Source organism: Anopheles coluzzii, chromosome 3, assembly GCF_943734685.1.
Source record: "Anopheles coluzzii chromosome 3, AcolN3, whole genome shotgun sequence".
In the NCBI taxonomy this organism is placed as follows: Eukaryota; Metazoa; Arthropoda; class Insecta; order Diptera; family Culicidae; genus Anopheles; species Anopheles coluzzii.
In genome coordinates, this window is record NC_064671.1 from 8,520,870 (window position 1) to 8,543,803 (window position 22,934).

General features: G+C 46.7%; 5 protein-coding genes across 6 annotated transcripts in view; 1 reads left to right on the forward strand and 4 right to left on the reverse strand.

The window, feature by feature from the left end:
* Nucleotides 1–1,088: 1,088 nt before the first annotated feature.
* Nucleotides 1,089–1,855, reverse strand: LOC120958019 (37 kDa salivary gland allergen Aed a 2-like). Its single transcript, XM_040380556.2, has 3 exons — nt 1,721–1,855; nt 1,491–1,661; nt 1,089–1,420 (listed from the first exon to the last, which is right to left on the reverse strand). The coding sequence occupies exons 1-3, from the start codon at nt 1,778–1,780 to the stop codon at nt 1,142–1,144; spliced, it is 510 nt and encodes a 169-aa protein (XP_040236490.2). The 5' UTR covers nt 1,781–1,855; the 3' UTR covers nt 1,089–1,141.
* Nucleotides 1,856–2,435: 580 nt separating this feature from the next.
* Nucleotides 2,436–4,724, reverse strand: LOC120957690 (37 kDa salivary gland allergen Aed a 2-like). Its single transcript, XM_040380009.2, has 3 exons — nt 3,086–4,724; nt 2,848–3,009; nt 2,436–2,771 (listed from the first exon to the last, which is right to left on the reverse strand). Exons 1-3 carry the CDS (start codon nt 3,143–3,145, stop codon nt 2,496–2,498), a joined length of 498 nt encoding a protein of 165 aa, XP_040235943.2. The 5' UTR covers nt 3,146–4,724; the 3' UTR covers nt 2,436–2,495.
* A 7,692-nt stretch (nt 4,725–12,416) lies between these two features.
* On the reverse strand, nt 12,417–15,301 carry LOC120958416 (beta-1,4-galactosyltransferase 2). The gene has a single exon (XM_040381212.2). It carries the CDS (start codon nt 14,510–14,512, stop codon nt 13,559–13,561), a length of 954 nt encoding a protein of 317 aa, XP_040237146.1. The 5' UTR covers nt 14,513–15,301; the 3' UTR covers nt 12,417–13,558.
* A 94-nt stretch (nt 15,302–15,395) lies between these two features.
* The window catches only part of LOC120958415 (WD repeat-containing protein 55 homolog), a 29,767-nt gene continuing 22,228 nt past the window's right edge, over nt 15,396–22,934 (reverse strand). The window contains exons 1-3 of one of the 2 annotated variants that reach the window (XM_040381211.2): nt 17,239–17,450; nt 16,202–17,152; nt 15,396–16,133 (exon numbers count right to left, since the gene is read on the reverse strand). In XM_040381211.2, coding sequence (XP_040237145.1) covers nt 15,632–16,133; nt 16,202–17,152; nt 17,239–17,240 — 1,455 coding nt within the window. In that variant the 5' untranslated portion in view covers nt 17,241–17,450 and the 3' untranslated portion in view covers nt 15,396–15,631. Of the gene's footprint in view, nt 16,134–16,201; nt 17,153–17,238; nt 17,451–22,934 lie in introns of those variants that run through there. The other variant, XM_049608898.1, reaches the window with a different exon arrangement.
* Nucleotides 17,814–21,116, forward strand: LOC120958417 (programmed cell death protein 10). The gene is made up of 5 exons (XM_040381213.2): nt 17,814–18,477; nt 19,162–19,339; nt 19,437–19,569; nt 19,941–20,105; nt 20,198–21,116. The coding sequence occupies exons 1-5, from the start codon at nt 18,403–18,405 to the stop codon at nt 20,280–20,282; spliced, it is 636 nt and encodes a 211-aa protein (XP_040237147.1). The 5' UTR covers nt 17,814–18,402; the 3' UTR covers nt 20,283–21,116.

Genomic DNA, 22,934 nt, shown 5'->3' on the forward strand with positions numbered 1-22,934 from the left:
CTTTTATACTGCGAAAAAACCTCAACATCAAGATAATCTGATGATCCCATGAACAGTTGTATTTGAACAATGCGTTATACAAGTATGCTTGAAGTTGATTGCCATTGTTTAAGCAGCTTTATTATAAAAAAACACACAATCGCACACAATTGCAACACAAAATCAAACAGCAGTTAACACACTTTATTTTATGCAATTTTCTAGAACACCAGAACAGCTCAGACCAATTTATAACAGCTGCTAGCAAATGAGTCATCAGAACCGTCTATGCAACAGTGATCTACCATTTATCGTAGCATACCATTTATCTACATTAGGCTAGTCGTATACATGTTTGACTAACCAATATTTACCCACAATAATTCGAACAAACTTTTTGACGTCCCTCCTTTGGTGAATACCCTTGATGTTCGTAAATTGAACAAATTCTAGGAAATCAAGCGATCCAAATTCGAACTATTTGGATAATCCGTTAGTTTCTTGATGTTGATTTTTTTTTCCAGACAATAATCAAACCCTTTCTTAGCATTTTTCATAATCTTTCGCTTTATTTATCACATATTTAGCGTTGGGGTTCCCTTTCAAAATGGTCATTTGTAATCTTATCAATCTGCAGTGCAGTACAAACATAACATTTCGCATATTACAAACACCCACTCTAGGTATGAAAATGAAAGTCAAATTAAGGGCTGACTCATGAAAGTATTCAAATGAAAGTACAATGAAATCTCTCTAAGATCAAGTCTCTTCAAGATGCATTGTTTCTTTAAGATTTGACGACATTTAGACGGTCCCGTCATATTCCATATATTTTATGTCTCTTCAAGATGAATACCTCCCTAAATGAAATATTCTATAAGTTGCATATGCAATTTGGCAGCCTTAATTCTCTAAGATGAATTTTAAAACACAGTTCAGAAAAATATTGACCCAAGGATGCCAAGTTTTTCTTGTGATTTCTAGGATATTCATAGAAACAACTTCATTCGTTTTTCCAAACATGAATATCTCTCTAAGCTGACAGTCCCTTGAAGATTCACCTTACGGAGACTTCACTGTATATTTTCATATAAATACAACACAGAACGTTGTTCAATGCTCTTCAGTATATTATGCTTTATTCAAATCATTCGCAAATCATTCAGTTACACAGCCCATCATCAATTTGCTTCATCAATGCTGACACCTGGCCAGCATTGAAGGTTGTTCCCATGTCCAGCTTTCCAGCGCGCAGCAGCTCCACGTAGTCCACCGCGTACTTGAAAGCCTGTGCCGAGCTCGTACCCAAAAAGCACGTGTAGAAGGTGTTCGCTTTGCTTGAAGTATCCACCTTCTCAGCTTCGGCGTTACACTTTTTCATACTGCCAGCGTGATCCTCATCGGGATCAACCATTTTCAGCACACCAAGAAGCTCCTGGAACTAAATTGAGGAAAAAAATGGAACATAATGCCACAATGGATTGGTGGGGAAAGATCACTAATATACGCACCACAAGCTCCCCGTTATCTTCCACAAAGCCCAGCACTTCCAGTACGCACTGCATGTGACTGTCCATATCTTTCCCTTGCACGGCTGTGTACTGACGAAGCTCACAGACGCGTCCTTTCAGCGATGCGGGGATGTTCCTTTCGCATTCTTCAACCGTTTCCTCTTGTCTGGCCTAAAGGAAAAGCTGCAAAATTAACTTGATTTTATTGGAAAAACCTTCGTTGGACTTACCTGCCCCAAGGAAAACAGACACCATACTAGGATGGCACAAGGTAACAGCTTTCCAAACATGATTCGATTCAAGAGTGACTACTATTTCGCTACTACGGGTGATTATTAATCGATTGAGGTATTTTATACCTCCACAAAGATCAAGCGCACAATGACATAAACAGCTGGTGCTAACTAAACAAAATGAAACATCAAACATTGCCAAGACGACAAACTAGTTAACAGATATCTTCTTTTTCTTTTTGCCATTACAGCCGACATGTTCAAGCAAACGTTTTGTAGATATTATAGAGCAAGCTCTATTCTAGCCTAAGGATAATAAAGCGGTCTCAGATGGAAAAACGATCTTCGTTTGGTCCTTCGTTAGGTCGCTTATACTGTATGTCGTATGTAGAACCAGTAGCTTCATTTATGATTAGAGCATCATTAGCATACACAAAATCATATTACACAATTCAATTCAAAGAACATGATCATGATCATGTAACGTTTCCAATCATGTGATAATGCTTCCACTTCTTTGAACAATTTGAACAACTTTTATCCATTTTTTTTCTTTTTCTTGCTTGCTTGTGATCTTGAGGATCGGAAAAATACAGTAAGTGATTTACCAACAAATACGTAAGTCACAGTTTCTCACAACTTTGAGAGATTTGGAAGTAATCGGTGATCTTATCTAAAATAACAGCATCAACATAATCCCAGAAATTATAATGCATCAATATGGCAATAGCTTTATTTAATCTTCATTACATATCCATCGTAGGTCCTTTCTTTAGTTGCAAATCTTGTCATCGATTTTCTTCATCATCTTATCCACAACCGATGTGTACTGTGACAAGGCTGGCAGTTTTTTCGCCTTCACCAACTCCACCGTGTCGAACACCTTCTTGAACGCGTCGCCAGACGTGGACTCCACCAAACACTTGTAGTAAGCATTGGCACGTTTTCCAACCGGCAGGTGCTGCGTTTGTCCGCCACACTTTTCCAGGTTGAAATCATGCTTCCGGTCCTTCTCGATCGCGTTCAGCGGTTTGATCAGTTTGTGGTACTGCGAAGCAAGTAATTAGAACAGAAGCAGCTAGTTCGAAATGTCAGCTAAAGACAATGCATTCAACGCTACTCACATCACCCGTTCCATCGGGCCGAACGAAATCGAGCGCCTTCATAACGCAATCCATATGCTTGTCCATATCGGGAGTGTCGAGCAGTTTGTACTTGCGAATCTCACACAGCTGGCTCTTGAGTGAGGCTGGCATTTTATTCTCGCACTTCTTAACCGTGTTAGCCTACAAAGGAAGGGGCAGAAGGTAACTGGATTTTGGGGAAGATTAAATGGTTAATGGTTGATCGAATGGACATTACCTGCGCGATCACGAACAGTCCACATGCTAGCAGTGACACAAGGTGCAGCTTGTTGAACATTTTATATTCACTGTTTTATTACAGTTGCAGCTTAAACGACTTCCGATTCGATTGATCGTCTTTTGATTGACTTAGTGCTTCAGAGCTCTTGTTTTATACGAGTTCAATGTTGTTTGCAGATAGCTGATGATGTTTGATTTGAGCCAATGTTTACCAACTACCTTGTGAGTATTTAAACAGTTTTGTTAGATTTAACTCCTCATTCTTGTTCCACTAGATCTATTCACCTATCCATCAGTTCCACCATGTCTCTTGCTGCGCTCTGCCACACAATTTGCCATATTCTTGTACTGTTTCGTGCTGTCGTTGTGCTGTACTACGGAATCTGTACGTCACAATCGGATTAAATAAACTGACCCGGATTATCTACCTATCCTTTTCTGCTCTACAGATCGTAATGCGCAAAACCCCAGCCCCGATCAACGCAGACTCCCATTAACGGCGAACGAGAGTGTCGATGAGCTGTAAATGACGTTCGAAACGACATAAATGCAGACGCGCTATAAAACCTCAGCCTCAAAAACCGCACCTTGCAGGCAAAAGGCCCCCGAAGGCACACATAAAACCAGAGTCTCCAAGCCCGCGTAATAGGGATTATGTTACACATACGCTTGCACACAGAGGGCCCCAAAATGTCAAAGTTACACGCGTGTGGAGTGTCTCCGTGGCGCTATCTCTGTGACCAACTTCCCAGCGAAAAGCCACCAACCCCCAGCAGGTGAATTAAAAAAAGGGAAAACTGAGCCGCTTCAACAAAACAAGTGCTGCGATGGTTCGTTGGCTGCCCTTTTTCTCCGTACCCAAATGCACCTTTAGCTGCTGGACAATGGCTAATTTATTTCAACCTAAACGCTCTGCTCTGCTCGTAAATTTGTTTAATAGCGTTAATTAAGGTGAAATAAAATATTAGTTAATTTCAGCTCTAGCACCTCTTCGACCACCAATTCGTGTGCGATAAATTAGCGATTTTTATGTGATCTCCCACTATCCCCCAAAAACTGCCACAGATTAGGCCTGGCACGATGAAACACAAGCGTGTTACCGTATTTGCTTATTAGGATCGTTTTAGACTTGTTTTCGTCTCCCAAAAAAAAAACTCCACCAAAGACGAAACTGGTGAAGATGAATGCTCAAGTCGCCCACGCGACACCCGCGTGAAAGTGATCGGTTTCGTGTTCGAACACTGTCGATCGATCGATCGAGCCAACCACTGCGTGAAACAATGTCCTCCTCCCCAGAGCGAATGCATTATTGAGCTCCGTTGCTTGTTTTGGGACAGAATGTTTCGGCCAATTATTTAACTCAAAAACAAACACGAGCGTACAGGTGAGAATATGCAAATGCCACGCCACAAGCGGAGGCTACACGCCATATACGTCGCGTGAATCACTTGTCATCCGATGAAGTCACAGTTTGTCATGGCACTATTCTCGCATCTGCCGCGTACAGTTTTGGGAAGATTTATCACGACACAACAGCAACAGAGCTCTTTCCGCAACAGTTTGGCTATCCGGCGGTGCATATCGTCAACGCCAGGGGTTGTTGTTAGCGTTCCCCCGGCGCGTCTCCAAAATGGTACAGAGCCGTGCGCTTATTTATGTCATCATTAGCCGAACGCTGGCAAGCACGATCGGATTCCGATTGTTTGCATATTTATCGGGCTGTATTGGCATGCGGCTGGGCGAAGTAAACGAGCAGACACTTGTTTGCCCGGTTGTAGACTTTCCACTGGGGTTGCTGCTTTAGGGCGTACATGTTAATAAATGAGTTTATTAAGAATGTGACGGAGGCCACGGAACATGTGTTTTCATTCGAAGAGGACAGAGGAAGCTCACGCTGAGAATGCACCAATCGGACAAGAATGGCAAAGTTCGCAAGCACAATCTTAATTTGGTAGTAAAACATTAAGAGACATCAATAATCAAGTGGGGGACGAATACCAGCGGATTCTCAGCTTCACAAAAAGGAGCACCCTACAAGCACCTCCCAGCGCTATTGTTACGTTCGTGTCACTTCAAGACGGCTTCCGTTCGGTTCACAAACAACAGCCTGGAGGGCTGGATGTTGATGATGATGATGTCTTTTGAATCTCTCGTCTCCAATTGTCGACCCAATTACATACATTCACGGATCGATCACAAAACCCCATCGATCGGATGAGGTTGCATCACCGTTTCCCCCTCCCGAAATCGATCCCGCGTAGTCGACCCCGAACATCCTCTTCAATCTCTCCTACGCCGCGTGACATGGCCGTCACATTTATGCTACCGTGTGATTTGCACTTGAGGTTTGAATGCTCCCAAAATACTGCTGAAGGGATGTGATCATCCTCTTTCAGATTGGGGCAGTGGCGTCCGTTCACGGAGACCTTCGCCTGTCTACCACGCATATCCAGCGTCGGTCGGTTGGGTGTAGCCGTGTCCAATAATAACGCAATATAACAACTCATAAAGGCGCAACAAATGGTCGCAAACGCTTGTACAATAATGATCATGATGATCATGATGGCGTAGTAGTAGTACGCCCAGGTGTTCCTGCGCTGCCAATGCACAGCAAAGACCACCAACGTTGCAGAGAACTGAATGCCGAGTCTTGGGCCGAGTGAAAGAGATGATAAAGCCACACGCCATTTTAGTGCACTTTAAGGGGGGGGGGGGGGAGGGTTGAAGTGCGACCGATTTTTACGATCACATCCCTCGATCGGTTTCAGTTTGTTCGGCGCTCTCGTAACAACTGGCGGCGGCGGCTGCCATAAACTTGTTCGCACGCCACCGCCACCTGAGATTGAAGGTTGGGCCACACTGTGACTTGGAGTGCAAGGCGAGTAAGAAGGGAATTGAACGTTGCAAAAAGAAACATCTTGCTGTCCAGAGATAAGAGAGCGAAAGATTGATTTTATGATGATCGTACGAGTGTTTGTATGCACACGGTGCAAAACTAATAAAGAGTTAAAGAAGGGAGAGTAACTCCGAATTGCGTCATTTCCTGCAGTCACTCTGATTACGGGTCGGTTGTGGAGGATCAGGTTGTGCGCCTGTGAACAGGTACCACTACCGAATGATTCCTTTTTTGGATGGCACACGGGGATTAAAGTTTGGGCAAAAAACGGAGGATATATTGGAATTATGATTGCACAACATCAGAGCAAACAAGACTCATCTCCATTTATTACCACCTTTTGGATTTTCAACATCGCGTGTAAAGTGCTTCAAGGTTCACTCGCTTCACACACCGGAAGTGAGTACCATCAGCAAAATGGTAATTTGTTGCCTCCTTTAAACCACACGTTCTTGCCATAGACTCCATTTGGAAGTCTAACACTGCGAGCTGCTTTAGTTTGTATGCGTGTGACGTGGAATTTGACCACAACCCCGGTACCCCGTACGCGTGCTTCCTGGTCCAATATGACGGACCGTTGTTGTCGTTGCTCCATGTAGCTTGTGTGTATTATGTCTCAAACACAATTTATTAAATGCAGCTACGCCTCCGCATGACCCCGCTTAGACGTACGCGTACTGTTTCCGATGGCGTGCCCGGTGTGGTCCAGCCTCTTTTTTTTCCTATTTTGCTCTGAAACCAAAGCAGTGTGCCCTGTCCGTGCTGTCAAACTTGATCAACACGACAGCCAACAGGAACGAAACAGAAGAAAGAAAAAACCGACACCACAACCCGAGACCCACAGCCCGCTCCGAGTGTGGCGGCAAGTGGCGCCAAACCGCCGCGTGGCTGTTGGCTGTGCGGCTGTCCGAAAACATTAACAGGTTGCTGACAGATCTTAAAAGAGGGGCGTGTGTGTGTGCCGTTTTTTTGTTGTTGTATTGTGTCTTTAATTTTTCCCCCCTTTTGCCATCCCGCTAAACGCTAAATCGCCTCTAAATTATTATAATGGTGCGCTTTGCGCATTAACGAGTTGTGGCGCGCGCGCACGCCTGATCGCGACCGTGCGTAAGATGCGCTGCTGCGTTTTTAGCGTCGCTATGGTGGAGCGCACGTTCCATTCGCGGCTGGCTGGCTGGCTGGCTGGCGTTTTCATTCATATTTCATGCGCTTAGTGGAGATGGTGCTGACGGTTGACGGTGATGGCGGCTACGTCTCGTCAATTTGGCGACAATGAAAGATTTTCATAAATCTGATTTACACTCCCTCCGTCCGATTCTCCCCCTTCCTTTTGATTCAAGGTTGCTGGTTGGTGGTTGAAAGGTTGAGGCAAATTTGAATGCAAAATCATTAACCAAACTCACCTTCTCCCAAAAAAAAGAAAAGAACTGTTAAGTCGTTTTGAAACCGATTTATTGTGACTAATAATCAGTGGAGCTTGATGGAGCTGGAAAAGGTGGTTGGAGGGGGAGGGAGTGATTATTTTGATTATGTTAATTGGTGTCCGATCTTTTCGGGGGTGTTACAATGGGGGATCCTTCCAAGAAAAGGCGAGAAAAAGTCGTTAACACACACGAGGAGTCCGCGCTACAAGCCCCAACAAGGGGAAGCGTGTGCCTAAATGAGCCGTATTTGCATATAATTGTCAAACTTTCTCTTTAGCAAAAACAAAAAGGAAGAAGCTTTGTTTTGGGGAAGGCCATAAAAATATGGATTATGAATATTTTACCGAACCGGGTTTGCAATAATTTAACAGCAAATGATTATTTACTCCTATCAGTATCGGTGCGATCGTTAGGGCAGTTTTTTTTTGGATGGTTTTGCTTATAAAGATCAGAATTATGTGTGTTTTGCATTTCGATAATGTCTCCTGCTGATCTTTCACAACCTCAACGGAGCTCCTTTTTAAGCCAAAACAACACCAAATTGATTGTCCCGGAAAGGTGTTGACTAATTTGTTGAGATGTTGCCTATTTTACCGACAAAAGCCAAGAGAGAAAGAGAGATCAACGACCACATTTGGCTGCATTTTCTGTTTGGTTTGACAAGAGGTCAATGCGTAGTAAATGGTGCAAAGAACTCCGAAGTATTAGAGTGGAACACCAAACAAACACCCCGAATTAATGATCCCTTTTTAATAAGTGAGCATAACACAACAGCCTCTATCATACAAACAGCAGGGCCTGCCTGATGACTCACCGCGCCAGTTCAGTGATCGACAACACGACAAATTCGCCTTCATTTTTTGCGCCTTCAATTATGTTAAATATGAATAATTGTCCAGATCGACACCGAGCACACGTTTGCGGTTTCTGACGGTTTCTGACATTGACACGTCTTCACGGTGCCCGGGCGCCCCGTCGATCTACTAAAGCGAGACTTAGTGTGTCCCGAGTCGTTGAGTCATGTGACTTATGCGTGTCCCGAGCGGGGGGAGTTGCCTTACATTGTGTGCCTCCTCCCCTTCCCCAATCCAAGAAGCTCGGTACAACGCAAAGCTCAAAGCCGTACAATGTTTGCACTGCAAATGCAAATCGCTCTAGATGATCGCGATGTAGCCGATCTTTCCCCGTGGCTTCTCCGTAATCCAGCCCGCTTGCATGGATTGCATGATTGTTGCTTTATTAATTTTTGCACTTATTGAATATTCCTCCCAAACGATTCGACTGAAACCTCCGACTGGAACCTAACAGGTGATCGGGTTCCGATAGGTGCGGCGCCATTCCAGTTTGTACCTCCGGGGGCATTTGACAGATGGAGCATTGTTTCTCCACTGGCTGCTTATTCTTACACTCACAATAAAACCTTCTACTTTCTGGGTGGGAAGGGGGGCGGGGAGGGGAGGGGAGAAATAATAATAAAACCACCCGTTCTCGATCACTCGATCGACGATCGCCTACGCATCGCGACGGTTTTGAAGGTTCGTTCGCTCTCTGGCGGCCGGTGCACCGCACAATGACTAACGCGCCCAGCTAGGGCGAGTACGATCGCACTTTGCGCCTGGTCAATGGGAGGCAAAGTCAATAGAACCTTCCAAGATGCCTAGAATGACTGCGCCAGATAGTGATAATGAAATTCGAGCCGCCGGGCAATAGACGTTCAACAACAATGATGATGATGATGGCGAAATTAATTCAATGTGACATTTTGCCGCCTTGGCCATTCGTTCGGAAACAGGGGCTTTAATTCAAAACGCCAAAGTGTACTTGTTCGATGTGAATACTTGGACGTTTGCAATCGAACGAGCTGCTATTAAAAGGTGGCAGATGATCAGACCTTCTGACGAATGCAGAAAGGTTGTGCATAATTTTGTAACCAAAAGTAGCACTCGATCGTGCAAATGTATGCAGTATCCTTCGATCGCTTCCAACATGCCGGATTCGGTACTCGATCTCCATTCACATTTGCTCCAGGTCACCGGATGAGTTGTCAATGGAGCGTAGCGTAGCGTACGTGCGTGTGTTACACTACTACGCCGTTGAATCCATTTCCTTTCGTCTGGACGTCCCCATGATCGTAGCCACGAGACAAGTTGGATTTTAAATTAGATGTATTCAAGCCATGTAGCCAGCTCAGAACCCGAACCCGTCGGTTTGGTGACACAGGGGGCAAGGGAATGGAGATATCCGGTGCGGCAAACCGGACAAGAATCACCATCCGTGTGCTCGAACTTCGATTAACATAGGTGGTGCTACTAAAGTATGGAGTTTATTTCTAGCGCCACAGTAGCAGCAATCAAGCAGCTATCTTGGGCCCGTTCCTTTCCACCTCACCTGAGCGTAACCCAGCCCAGTCCAATCTTGCTTTGCACTGAGCCGGAACGTTCCATGCACATGGAGAGGAAGTTTCTTCATAAATAAATTAACAAATAAACAAGATCGTAACCGTAACAATAAACACGGTACAATAGTAATATGCCCTCGGTGTTGTGTCTCAGATAGCAGCAGCAGCACCACCACTACCACCAGAAGCAGCAGAAGTAGAGATCTCGTCAGTTCATTGTTGTCTGGCCCGGAGCGTGTCTCCTGTACGCGATGTCACACCCGTTCCATACATCCAGATCAGTAATCTGGAGGAACAGCTTTCCAAGACGCCCTACTCTCTTCCCGCAAGATCCGCCCAAAAAAAACGTCGCACGAAAAGGTTCCTCGAGTGGACTTTCACGCTGTGGGGAACCGTTTTAGCTCAGATATTTATGAAGGAACAAGAGGAGGTGTGTGTGTGGAGGTCTCACTCACTCGCGAGCCATTGGCATGACACAAGCACCCTGGACAAGCACCCTGGACCAGACGGTCAGTTCTGTGTCTGATTCTGTGGGCGTTGGAGATCAGAACACTGGCCGATGAGGTTGCCCTTCGAAGCAAATGTGTGTTCCACATTGAATGCTTACACTTCCAGCACTCTGCTAGGAGGAGATAGGAGAGAGAGAGAGAGAGCTAACATAGGTCCAACCATTTCTTTGTCCATTCGTTTTCGGGGTGGTAAAAGTTTGATAGGAACTCTCAACGCACCGACATTTCGCCATCATAATTCTCGCACAAACTGACCACAACTCCTGAACACTCCTCCCGGCAGCGCTCTTGACCAGGCGTAATAAAGTTGTCTACACCGTGAGGTGAGGTATAAAGCGTCGTTCCAGTTGTGAGCATTCAATTGCAAAAACCTCCCGCTCATATATCTGTGCATGTAGTGCAGTTGAAGCACGTTTGTGTGTTTGCAGCCAAAGCAAATGGCAAGTAATCTGATTGCCATAAAATTTTCAAATGATTGCACACAAACGACATAATCTCCCGCAAGGGGGCCAGGGTGTGTTGGAGCCAACGAAAGGGGACAATGGAACTGGAACTATTTAAATCAACTCCGGAGGGGTGCATGTGTGTGTGTGTTTTTTTTTTTTTTGTTCAATCAATCACAAACTAATAATTCACCGGATAATAGCGCTCATGCTTATGGAAGGCGTTGGCCAGACTCCGAGATGCTGATGGTGAGGTCCTGTGCACCTTACCGTATGTGAGCAAATCCCTACTGGACAGAGATTGATTTGTTACACAAGCAACAAACTTGCTGCTCTCGCAGCTCTTTTACTCATTAACTCGAAAGAGTGTTGGGGAGAGTGATGTACTGTAATGAAACGGATAATTAGCTTCACCTCACGAAGGATGACTTTCTCACGATGTTGGGAGTACTTCCTTTCGAGTGAGTGGATCTCATTCTTCGTTCTAATGATCATGCTCAGGCTCATCAGCGTTCGGTAGCTCTCTCTTCATCTGCTTCGACTTCTTCAACTCCTCCTCAGCAAGCGTGAAGGTAAAAAAAGGGAAGAACATGAGGTCAGCGCGTCCAAACACAGACACACACACACGAGCCCGCACGATGCATAAATCACGGCGCTAACTGGAAAACGATTAATAAAAATTAATTACCCCGAGTGCGATAATTCACGCCATCGCTATGGCCATGCATCCTATCGGGTTCGAGGGGGAAAAGCGCGCGCTCCAACTACTACTCCCCGATCGGGCGTGCACTCACGCGCACGCGGAAAAGTGCGGAAACGTGTCTGGCGCGTCGATTACGCGCACACGACACACACGCTCGCACTCACACACATGGTTGCGCTTTAGCGGCCGTGCAGTGAATTATGGAGAAAAAGTGCGCATCCAAGAAGGAGTTGCTTTTCCATCTATCGTGAGGGATGGTGGTGGTGGTGGCATCAAACACCTCGCGTCCCGTCACGGAGGCTCGAAGTCCACGGAAGGAAAGCGGAACAACACTGCTCGCGATGCTCGCGTGATTTATGAGATCGCGGGTCCGGACGGGTGGGCCGAAATGGGCACGAAATGGTTGCGCGCGCGTGTGCTGCTGCTGCGTACCAGCCGCTCTCCACTGGATAATTCGTCACTACATCATTTCGGCGCAAAAGGGGTAAGGAAATGCCGCTCACATTAACGATAAAGAATAATGGAACGCTGTGAAGGGAAGGGGAGGGGGGGTGGTTTGGCTATGTTTAGAATTTGACACTTTATCACGTCGCTTATCCAGTTGAGTGTGGAGCGCATGCGAGACTGGCGTTTGAAGACTGGCGTAATGAGCACGCGTACTCAAGCCAACCCGTCGGTGCTAACTTGATCGAGGGGAAAACAGGCCGGTGCGCTAAACGAACACGTGATGAGTTTAAAAGAACGACCGTTAGAGGGCACCACTGTCAGCTAGAATTGTTCTCTTTGCTTTTCAAGTCCTTTCGTTACTTTTCACACAAACCAAACAAAAATTTCATTAATTAAGTAGAATTTTATTTATTGAGTTTGGTTTTTTTGTTTCTTTTGCTAAGTACGAGTCTAAAAACTGCAATTAAATTTCTAACAGCCCCCCCCCCCTTTTTCCTTTCTTCTGCACTCCCCTACTTTGCTCGCTGCTTAGTTTTTAGTACGGTAATTTCGAAATTGTTATAACTTAATTGCGATCCTAAAAATCTTGCACCTTTGAATGTTTGTTTCCCCCCGACCTTTGTGTTCTGTTCATATCACGCAGCAAAATTTGTTGTTGTATGTTTCACTTTTTGTCGTGCTTTTGCTAATGAGTGCAAAAAAACGGAGATAAGAGAAGGGTCATTACCTTTTACTCTTTTTTTCGCATTATGTTCTTTTTCTTTTTGTTTGGTGTGTGTATTGGGGGGTAAGAGTCTATATGCTCTTTTAAGGTGTTTTGCTTTTGTTCTCTTTTGCTTCTTCAATTGGAATTTGTAAAACTGTGTACCTACTTACAAACTATGCATTTTTAAGGTTGTATTTTTTGTTTGATTTTTCTTTCGTTTTTTTTTTTTGTTTGTTTGTTTAATTTCTAGTAACTTTCGCCCTAGCTCGCCCTAGTGCGCTACCCTACTGGGAAGGGGTGTATTAATAAATAGGAAAAAAGTTCTCTATCTCTAGTCGCGCTCGTAATTTGCTAGCATAAACGGTGTGTATGTGTGTGTGTTGCTATTTTGGAAAAACTCAACCAAACACGTGCTCTTCGATTTGCTCATCGAACCACACACACACACCACGTGTTTTGTAATTGCGCTTGTTTGCTTAGGAGCATTTAATAATGTTAGCTTCCATTTCTTCTTCCCCCTTTTTTTGGTATTGCTTGTTTCATCTCCTCCTCCCCTGCTTCCTGTGGGAGCTAATAGTAGCGCGTGAATTAATTGTAAAACGTTTGCGATCCAACATTATGCGCTGCTTAATGTCGTTCTTTTTCTTTGTCGTTATTAAGGCAATATTTGCTTACTTCTCCATCGACCTGCACTATCATAATAAGCGATTAAACGTAGCAAAGCAAACGAACGGACTGCTTAAAACCTTGAAACAACTAATAAAGCTTCGCTAAAATCACTAAACATTAAATAATACATCATTGTGCGTGCATTTGTCCTATCGCTGCTAGGGAATGCAACTGAACACCTACGGGAAACTAATGTCCATTACGTGTACAATAGTAGTAGGACTCACCAAAAACAATCCTTCCCAACTCTTAACCTTCACTGTTCCCTTCCCTAACTTAAGTTTCCACCAGCACGTGCGTGAAGAGGTTGTGCAGCTTGAAGCCGACCTGCTTGTAGACGAGCGAGTTCAACCCGTCCGTGTGGTAGCGCTGCTTGCCGTTCCGGAGAAACGCTACCCGGTCCTTGTTCGGCGTTTCCTTCCGGTGCTTCAGCATCGAGTACTGGCTGTACGTTGGGCTGAAGCGACAGATTTCGATCTGCTTGTTCTGCAGCCGCCCGTACAGATCGTCATCCTCGCCGCCCCAGCCGCTGAACATGTTCGACATGCCGTTGACGTTGAGGTACACGCTCGACTCGATCGCTACCGCCCCGCCGAACAGGCCCCGGTACGGCAGATTGTACCGGAACTCGTCCAGGCTCGAGCACATGTGGCGCGGTTTGCGCGAGCACGCGTACAGATGGCCCAGATTCATCGGCATCAGGTCGACGTCGTGCAGCACCAGACACGGGTAGTCGAATCCGATCGCAATCATTGCGCCAATGTTGAACAGCTTCGCCCGATTGAACGGTTTCGGGTCGTACTGCTCGATGACGAAGATGCGGTAGTGAATGCGCTGCCTCCGCAGATAGTTGTGCATGTAGATGAGGAACTGGTTGAGCTGCCGTTCGCGCTGCCGGTACGGTACGATGATGGCCGTGCTGAAGCTCGGAAGGCAATCCTCCGGATAGTACTCCCCGCCCAGCCGCACATTGTTGTTGATGATGTCCTCGGTGTAGGGGGGCCGGTAGAGGGACAGGTTCTCCTCGATGACTTCACTGTAGTCGCACCGCAACCCGTTACGCATCAGCGAGATGTTTTTCGTCGTCTTGCGTATCAGCTGATCGTAGATGTTTTCGCCCTCGATGTATTCGTACAGGCTGGCGAAGCGGCCCGGCCACAGGAAGTACACCATCAGCAGCAGGTAGCCCACGTACGCGTACACACTGCTCGACAGCCGGAACGTTATCATGGTGCGGTAAATCAGTCGCTTTATGGCCACCTTTTTCACTTCAAAGAGAGAGAGAGAGACCCTTTTTTTGTCGTATCAGATAATTAGATGTCCCACTGCAGCACACTTTCGTGACCGGTTCGATGGGGGTGGGGAGAGACAGAGAGAAAGAGAGATGGGAGGAAAACGGCAACTTAGTAAAGGAAAGTGAGGAAAATGAGCACGTAGTGAGGGACAGAAGGGACAAGAAGGTCCAACTACTTGGACGACCCAGACAGGGTGACGGCGAAGCGGGACGGCACTACTAAATGCGTCGAACGGTTCGATTGCACTGGATTGACACGCGAGCGCGAGTGCAGGTGCACTTTTGCATGCTCGTTGCGGTGTGCGGTGCCGAAAAACTGGCAAGAAGAACAACAACACAACCACCGCGGCACCGACAGCATGCGCTTCGTTCCCCGAAAAACCCGAACAGCGGTGATGATGATGATGATGGCGACGATGATTATTGCGCTACCCACAACAGCACGAGGAGTGTGTGCGGCGGTGTCGTCGTCCTGGTTTTTCCAAGCCGGCTATGTTGGCACACTTGGCGATTGCACGGACCGCGTAAACACCACCACACTTCTCACTATTGTTTCTGCGTTGCTTTGTTTCCGTGGCGTGAGAACGAGATGGTGAGGGACCAGTTTTCCACCGCTTTTCTTTCGTCCTCTGGCCAATATTCACGTGCCGTGCGCTTCTCCGCGTGTGCCTGTGTGTGTACTACTGCAGGGAAAACAACCCCCTCTTTGCCGGGGATCAAAACAAACAACCAAAAGGGGAAGCTGTCTCGGCCGTTTTGACAGCTTGCGTTTACGCCCGCCGGTTGAGCGTTTGAAGTGAGATTTCCACTGGCCGCGTATTGTGGAGTAAGGTAAAATACATTTTTATTTTCATCGCTTAACAATTTTATCGCATTTTATCTCCTGATTCCGTACCACAATTCCGATCCGCAAACGCGTAACACGGGCCCTTTCGGACTGGCTTTTAGCACGCAAAACGTTATTACACAAAATATTACCTTAATGTAAAATAAAGAACTTTCTCCCCCTCCTACCTTCCCTGTGCTTGTCACGCTACGGCTGCCCCGCGTGGCCGCTACTCATCGTCGCCCAGCCCGGCGAAGAAATCCTTCGCATTGGTGCGCTGCGACGAGGGCAGATTGTGCCTCAGCATGCGCTTGTCCGGCTTGCTGTTGTACTTGATGCCGTCAAAGTCCTCGAAGTACTTCACGTTCCAGAAGCGCACATCGTTGTCGTGCGAGCTGGACGCGATCAGCTCGCCGCTCCCGCTAATGTCCAGCGTGTCCACCGCCATCGAGTGCTGCCCGACGATGCCGAGCACCCGCCCCGGCACCATGTGCATCGCCCGGAGGATGCCGTCCTCGCCCGCCATGACGGCAATCTGCTCCGTGATCGGTACCATACGGTTGGCGCTCGCCGACGGCCCGGTAAATGCGTCGCAGTGGTACGCAAACTGGCCCCAGTTGTAGGTGTAGTAATTGCCCTTGGACGTGCCCACCACCAGCTTGCTTTCGCGCTTGAACATTCCCATGCAGTTGAGCTCCTCCTCGTACGGTTCTGATTGCACGTACATTTTGCTGCAAAAAGAGGAAAAAGTAGGATAAATGTCCAAAAATGCTTGCTGTTTTCGCGCGATCTGGCTTACCGTTGTGCAATGTTAATTGTTGTGAGCAAACCGTCCCCACTCGTCAGCAGAAGGTACTTTTGCTGATGCTGGTTCGCCAGCAGAGACGACACAAAGTCCTCCACCGGACGGAGCGAAAACACCGCATTCCGCTCACGCACATCCCACAGCTTCACCTCTCCATCGTCGTCCCCGGTCGCAAACAGATGCTCCCCGAGCACCGTCATCGAGTAGACCGGCTCGTCGTGGGCCGATTCCCAGAAGCGCTTGAATTTGCCCGTCTCCGCATCCATCACCACGATCGACCGCTCGCGCCCGGTCGAGATGAGCGACTTCCCATCGGGCACGAACTCCACGCAGCGGATCGCTTTCGTGTGCAGCTCGTGCGTGGCCGCCAGCACGTTCGCGTCGTTCGCGTACCGGTACATCAGCACATCGCCCACCGACGTACCAACCGCCAGTATGTCCTCGCACGGATGGAACGACAGATCCACCACAAAGTCCTCCGTCTGGATGTCTGGCGGCTTCGAGCGCGGTTTCTTGATCTCCGAAATGATCGCCTTTATCACCTCGTCCTCCTCCATGTCCTCGTCGTAATCGTCAATCACACGGCGGGCGGGCGCTTCCTCCGCCGTGCCCTCGCCGTTCGAGGTGGACGCCTGTGCCGCTCCGGGCTTGTTGCCGTTCGCCGCATCTTCCTCCGCCTGCCCGTCCGAGTCCGAGTCTAGGCTTGAGTCGGACATCTGGCTGTCGTCCTCCACCTCGTACGTGTCATCGCTGTCGCTGCTCTCGTCGGCGTTTGGCATGTCGAACGATTCGGCCGGCGCGGATACGTCTTCCCCCTCGGACAGATACTCTACCAGCCCCTCGAGCTCGTCGGGGCGCACTGCCAAAATGTACGGTGCGAGATCGATTTCTTCCTCTTCTTCGCTGTCGTCTGAATCACGGAAGTAGGGCGATTGAAAATTCCTCCTGCAAACAATCAAAACAATGTAATTGTAGGTTAGGGGAAGCTTTCGTACGATCGTAGCCCCTTCCCTTCCCCCTTTAGCACTTACATTCCACCGCGTGGAGGCACACACAAAATTAGGCAACTGCTAAACACAAAACGGAGAATTCACGGAGAAACTAAATGCTTTCGATTGCGCTCAATAACAGCCCCCGTAATGGCTGCTACGCATTTTCTGTTTTTCTTTATCAACGTGCAAGCGCGGCACACATTCCGCGGAGGGCAAACTTTTGTTATGACAGTGCTTTCGATACCTGTTGTTTTTTTTTCTTTTATCTTGACAGAAGCACAGTGGTCGATGCCACTCGGACTAAAATTTCGAAGAACGGCGTAATATTTCACACAAGGGAAATATTTCGACCTACGGTGAAATATTATTTTTTAAGATTTTGAGAAAAATGGATGTAAAGTGATCAATTGTTGTGCATTATTTAAGTATTTTTTTGGCTCTGTGAATTCTATCCGACCAGAAACAAGTATTAAAAATCCAAAAATAGAGATCTAAAAATCTGTTTTCAACGAAACATTTCGAGTTATACAAACCGCCCAACTGTTCTACACATCTGTTCTACCCAATATTGACACGTCAAACGTCAACAAGCTCACCTGCTCCTCCCCCTCCACCTACTTCTGAGAAACGTCAGAAAATATTTACGTGAACTGGTTTTATTTCGTGTTTTTTGTTGCTCCACTAAAGAGTTACTGCACAGACAACACAATATTCGCCAGCGCAATAATTCACACAGCAAATATCAACGAAAAGCGTCTTTGCGCAAATTGCCAATCAGTTCAGTTACGCGAAAAACGTGCTCGGCTTGGGAAAGTGTCGCGTGCTTCTTTGCCAAAGCAAACACCGTCCAAATGAGCCAACAACTGCTGACTGGCAGAGGTCCGCTTGTGGAGGTCGTCGTCGTCGTCGTGTAGAGTGTGCTAGAGGGGGGGAGCTGATCTCGATTTCCGTGACTGTGTTTTATCGCGAAACTATTGTGCGTAGTTCAGTGGGGGTGGTGGCGGTGATAAAGGGTGGTGATTCATTGCATTCCGCATTCCGATAACAAGTGTAGCGTCCGTGTGAGTGTTTTGCTTGAAGCTGATAAAGGCACAAACCTTCCAAAAGCAATCGAAACAACAACCCACAGCCAGCAGTTCCACCTCCCAGGCAAACACCACCACCCACACCTTTCGCCACGAGCAGGAGGAGTGTTGGCAAGCGATGACAATGGGAGATGATGCGCCCGTCGTAACCTCCCTGGTGCTGCCAATTCTGATACGACCGATATTGTCCCAGGTAATGGCAAAAAAGCTTCATCACACCACCGCGCTAATCTAGCCCCTCGCCCCCCCTGCCCGGTCATGTCCCGAAAAGGGGTGAAACATGGTACGGCAGGGAAAGTCGTCTTTCTTGTTTCTCTAGCGCCCGTATGCGTGTGTCCTTCTATGGGGGGCTTGGCAGGCCGAGAGAGCGAAGGCTGGTCGCGTTTAATGTGCGAACTTTTTTGCATAAACCACTTTTTTCCCACTTCCTGGCACGGCGTTGCTTATGGGGCTTCCAACTTCCTCATACGACTCACACAGACAGGTTGCTCATTACCAGGATGTGGTGTTTACGATTCACTTTTCACAGCGCTAATCGAATGATTACAGAGTGTGCCATGAAGCCAAGCGAGCGTAGAGGCGGGTTGCGTCTGTGTTTACTTTGCTTCGAGGTGGAAAGTACCACACACCTTCCACCGGTGGCATTTCCGACACCGCAGGATGTGGAAACAGGTGGTGACATTAAACGACGATCGGTCGTGTGCTGTTTGCCATTTGCTAGCTCGATTTATGGGTGGCCGTTAAATGGGGTTGCTGTTTGGCAAATGCCCCCTTCAAATCGAATGCTGCCACCAATTTCCCATTCCTCCATTGCATAACGAACGATTTCTCATCATCTCTCTCTCTCTCTTTTCCCCTCTATTCCATTCCGTTGCAGCTGGAACGGCGCGATGTGGTCGCCTCGCAGACGCTCCGGGCCGCGCTGACCAAGGCGGAACAGAGCCACCCGGGGCTGACGTACGATCTGGTGATGGGCATCATCAAGAAGGGTGACATCAACGTGAACATGAACGAAAGCATCCTCAGACTGCAGGGTGCGGCCACAGACACGGACTGTAAGTTATTTACACTCGCTGTACGTTCGACCGTTCGCAATGCTCCTTTGTAATCACACGTGTTTGTCCTGCTTGTTTTTGTTTTTTTTCGTTTCAGTGATTGAATATCGGCTCAATCGGACGGAGGATGCATTCCAGGAGCTGAACAAAAAGTCGGCCGCACTGAAGCGAATCCTGAGCCGCATCCCGGACGAGATCGCTGATAGGAAAACGTTCCTGGAAACGATAAAGTAAGCAAAAAAGAAGGACGCGAGGTTTTGCGTTTTTTAATTAAACACGCGCACACAATACACATCAATTCTTTTTCGTGATGAATTCGCTTTTTTTACGAAAAATCCAGCAATAATTCTACGAACTGTATCTCATTTCCTGTAGCACAAATGTGCGCACCGTTTGTTTGATTGTGCATGCATAATTGGACGGTATCTGCGTGGCAATTAATATTTTCCCCACATATGCTCTTTCCTCAATTGTGTATTGAGATATGCTCGCAATCAATCCATCCATTATTAATTAAAACCAGGGTTTTACCCCAAATTATCGCTCGATACGCAGCGTGAGTAACGCAATTTTTCTGTTATTGCCTTTTTGCCTTCACCAGAGAAATAGCCAGTGCCATCAAAAAGCTGCTCGATGCGGTTAACGAAGTGGTCGGCTTTATACCGGGCTCGTCCGGCAAACAGGCGGTGGAGCAGCGGAAGAAGGAGTTTGTCAAGTATTCCAAAAAGTTTAGCACCACCCTAAAGGAGTACTTTAAGGAGGGAGAGTAAGTGTCGTAAATGAGTTGTATTTTCGATGTTGTTTACTGTAATTCTAATAACTCTTTCGTGTTGTCATTTGCTCTCTTTTCTCTCCCAGGGCTAATGCCGTATTCGTAAGTGCCCTGTACCTGATACACCAAACGAATCAGATTATGATAACGGTGAAGAATAAGTGCGAGTAGTGCGATGACGGTCGTCAAAGGGCTGGGAAGCAAAATCATGAGTATTTAATGATAAAGAAGTTTTGTTACTTTGTTTTCTCTTTTTTTGTATTGTTTTCTGTTAAGTCTATTTCCCCAACGGCGGCGTCCGTTCAATGCATCAGAATCAGTACTACACAGAATAGGGTAGGGCCTGTTTCTAGCGATCGTTGTTCCCCCATTTTAATATGCGGCACGTTTCTTAAGACTAGCAGGAAGGTCGCAACGCAAGATAGAACTGGCGCTGGAGTTGGAAATTGATACGAATATTTACATTTTCTGTAGTGGAGGGAGGAACAGCCACTAACAGGTATATTGGATGGTGCAACCGTTTGTGCTAAAGCAAGAAGGCGAAGCAATTTATAATGATGAGAGAGACTTTAGTGAAGGGATGGAAGGAAGGATTAGGATTATTATTACAATTATTATAATTAATATTATTCTCTCTCCACACACAGACACATGGGAGAAGCAGAAAGGACTGTTAGAGCAAACAAGAACACTATAGGAAGAGACAGAAATAGAAGAAAGAAGGGAAGAGTGCGGAATGCAGCATTGTATTAGAGAAAAAGGCTATCAAGGTTCAACAAGAAATCGTCTATATATACACACACACACTCCCATACAACTACTTTGAAATGTTGCCGACTAGAAGAAGAAGAAGAACGAGAAGAAGATAGCGCGATTATATTAAAACAAATCCTATGATAACGTTATTATTTCTTTTTACTATAAAACAGGAAGAACGAACCGCGTGGAGCCGTGTGAAGCAAAAATATTAATAAAAATCCATACACAGCTATAGTTTTACACAGACCGTCGTCGTCGAGTGGGTTTGTTCTGTTTAACCGAAGCACGACGAACCGTTGCCCCTTTCTGTCCCGTGGACCAGCATATTAATTAGATTATTCCCTCGGGCAGTGCTACAGCGCTAAATGAAGCGTGTAAAATGGTGGAAATACGCTCGACTAGCTTGGAAAAGCGGCGAAAGTGTACACGCTTGATAAAATGCCAACCATTAGGCTAGTGGACTTCCTTCTGACTCTTAAGCTCCCACTTGAGACCACCCTCGACACCCCCGCGGCCAACGGTGATTCAGTGCAGCGAGTGAAGTAATGAGAAGCGTTGGTTCTTCATTATTGCTTGTGCATGGAACACAATTTGTCCTTCGTTCCTGCTGCATTTTAAATGAGAGAGAAAAAAAACGTGCAAAATAACAGCTAAAAGGTCAAACCGGAGTGTTGATCTTACGCAACAACAGTGAGCATCCAACACAATAGATTAATGTTTTGAAAATGCTCCCACAAAGCATAATATTTCTTAGCAATTTTAAAAGTCATTCTCCCGCATTGTCCCGCATGTTTTAGACAGGGAAGAAAATAACAACAGCACACGCCCTCTTTCTGCCATTCGCCGAGTGACGACGCGTGGGGATCATCCCAGTGGAGGTTGTGTGTTGGTTGGTTATGCCAACCTTGGCTAGCTCCACGTGGGAGAGCGCCTTTTGGGTAAGTATCCATTTTATCGTCCTTCCGTCGTGTGTCCCAGGCAGCAGTCAGCGGTGAGGAAAATGAACTGAAGAGCTTTTGCGCCCGAGGAAAGCCGTACGCGCGTAGGCGCCAATTGAAGGCGCTATCGAGTGGAATTGCGTAGGAATGTTGCAAGAGAAACTGTACATGCGCGAACATAAAGAACCAACTGTAGAGTGTTTATGTGTGGGATACAATAGAGAAAATCATACAAGCAACGAGAAGAGCGTTAACAAACATTATCTCCTAAGAGGAATTCCATTCCGTGCAAACATAGTTGCTTCCTTTTGGAGGAATGTAGAACATGAGCTCCAGAGAAAAAGCCCAATGTTAATGAGTGTGTGTCAGCAACTGCACGGTACGGTAGGTACAACATCAAGGACCCACTCAAGCTCGATTGAAGAGGGGGGGGGGGGGGGGCAACACAGCTTGAAATTAATTGGGATTTTTCTACGGAATTTCATTGCGAAAAAGTGTAGCGAAAAACACGAAGCTTATCCTCCATCTGGGGCCTGTGGATTGATTTGAATTATACATTCACCATTTTTGTGTGCGGACCCGATCGATGGAAAAGTTGTTAATTAGTTCCCAGCGTGAAAATCTTCCCTGCCTAGATAAGGCAATTCCGTTGAAGGGGAAAAGAAAACACGCCAATAACTGCGCATCATCTAAAGTTCATCATATCGATATCTTCCCATGCCGCTAGATATCCGATACACCCCATCGTCCCAAATTTTGAAGAAGGTGTGTCTGGGGGAGGAGAATGTTCAACTCATTGTTTTTGCTGCCTTACAGGAGGCTCCATTCCATCGTCCAGCGCTCACGCAGCATTTTACCCTATTAAGGTTAACCGTACCCTTCTTCAACCTCCCGAGCAGTGTAGGTTTCGGTCGATGTAACTAAAAATCCCTTCTCCTTCTATAATCCATCCACCAGGGACGAATGGTTTGAGAGATTAAAATCTTGTCCAATCAATTTCCTAAATCCTCACCCTCCCTTCCATCCACAAAGTTTAAAGCTAAACCGGGCGTTTGAGTTGCTTCACCACCGTACGCTCATGGAGATGATTCAGTGTCCCCGAAACACGGGCGGAGGGACGAAGGTA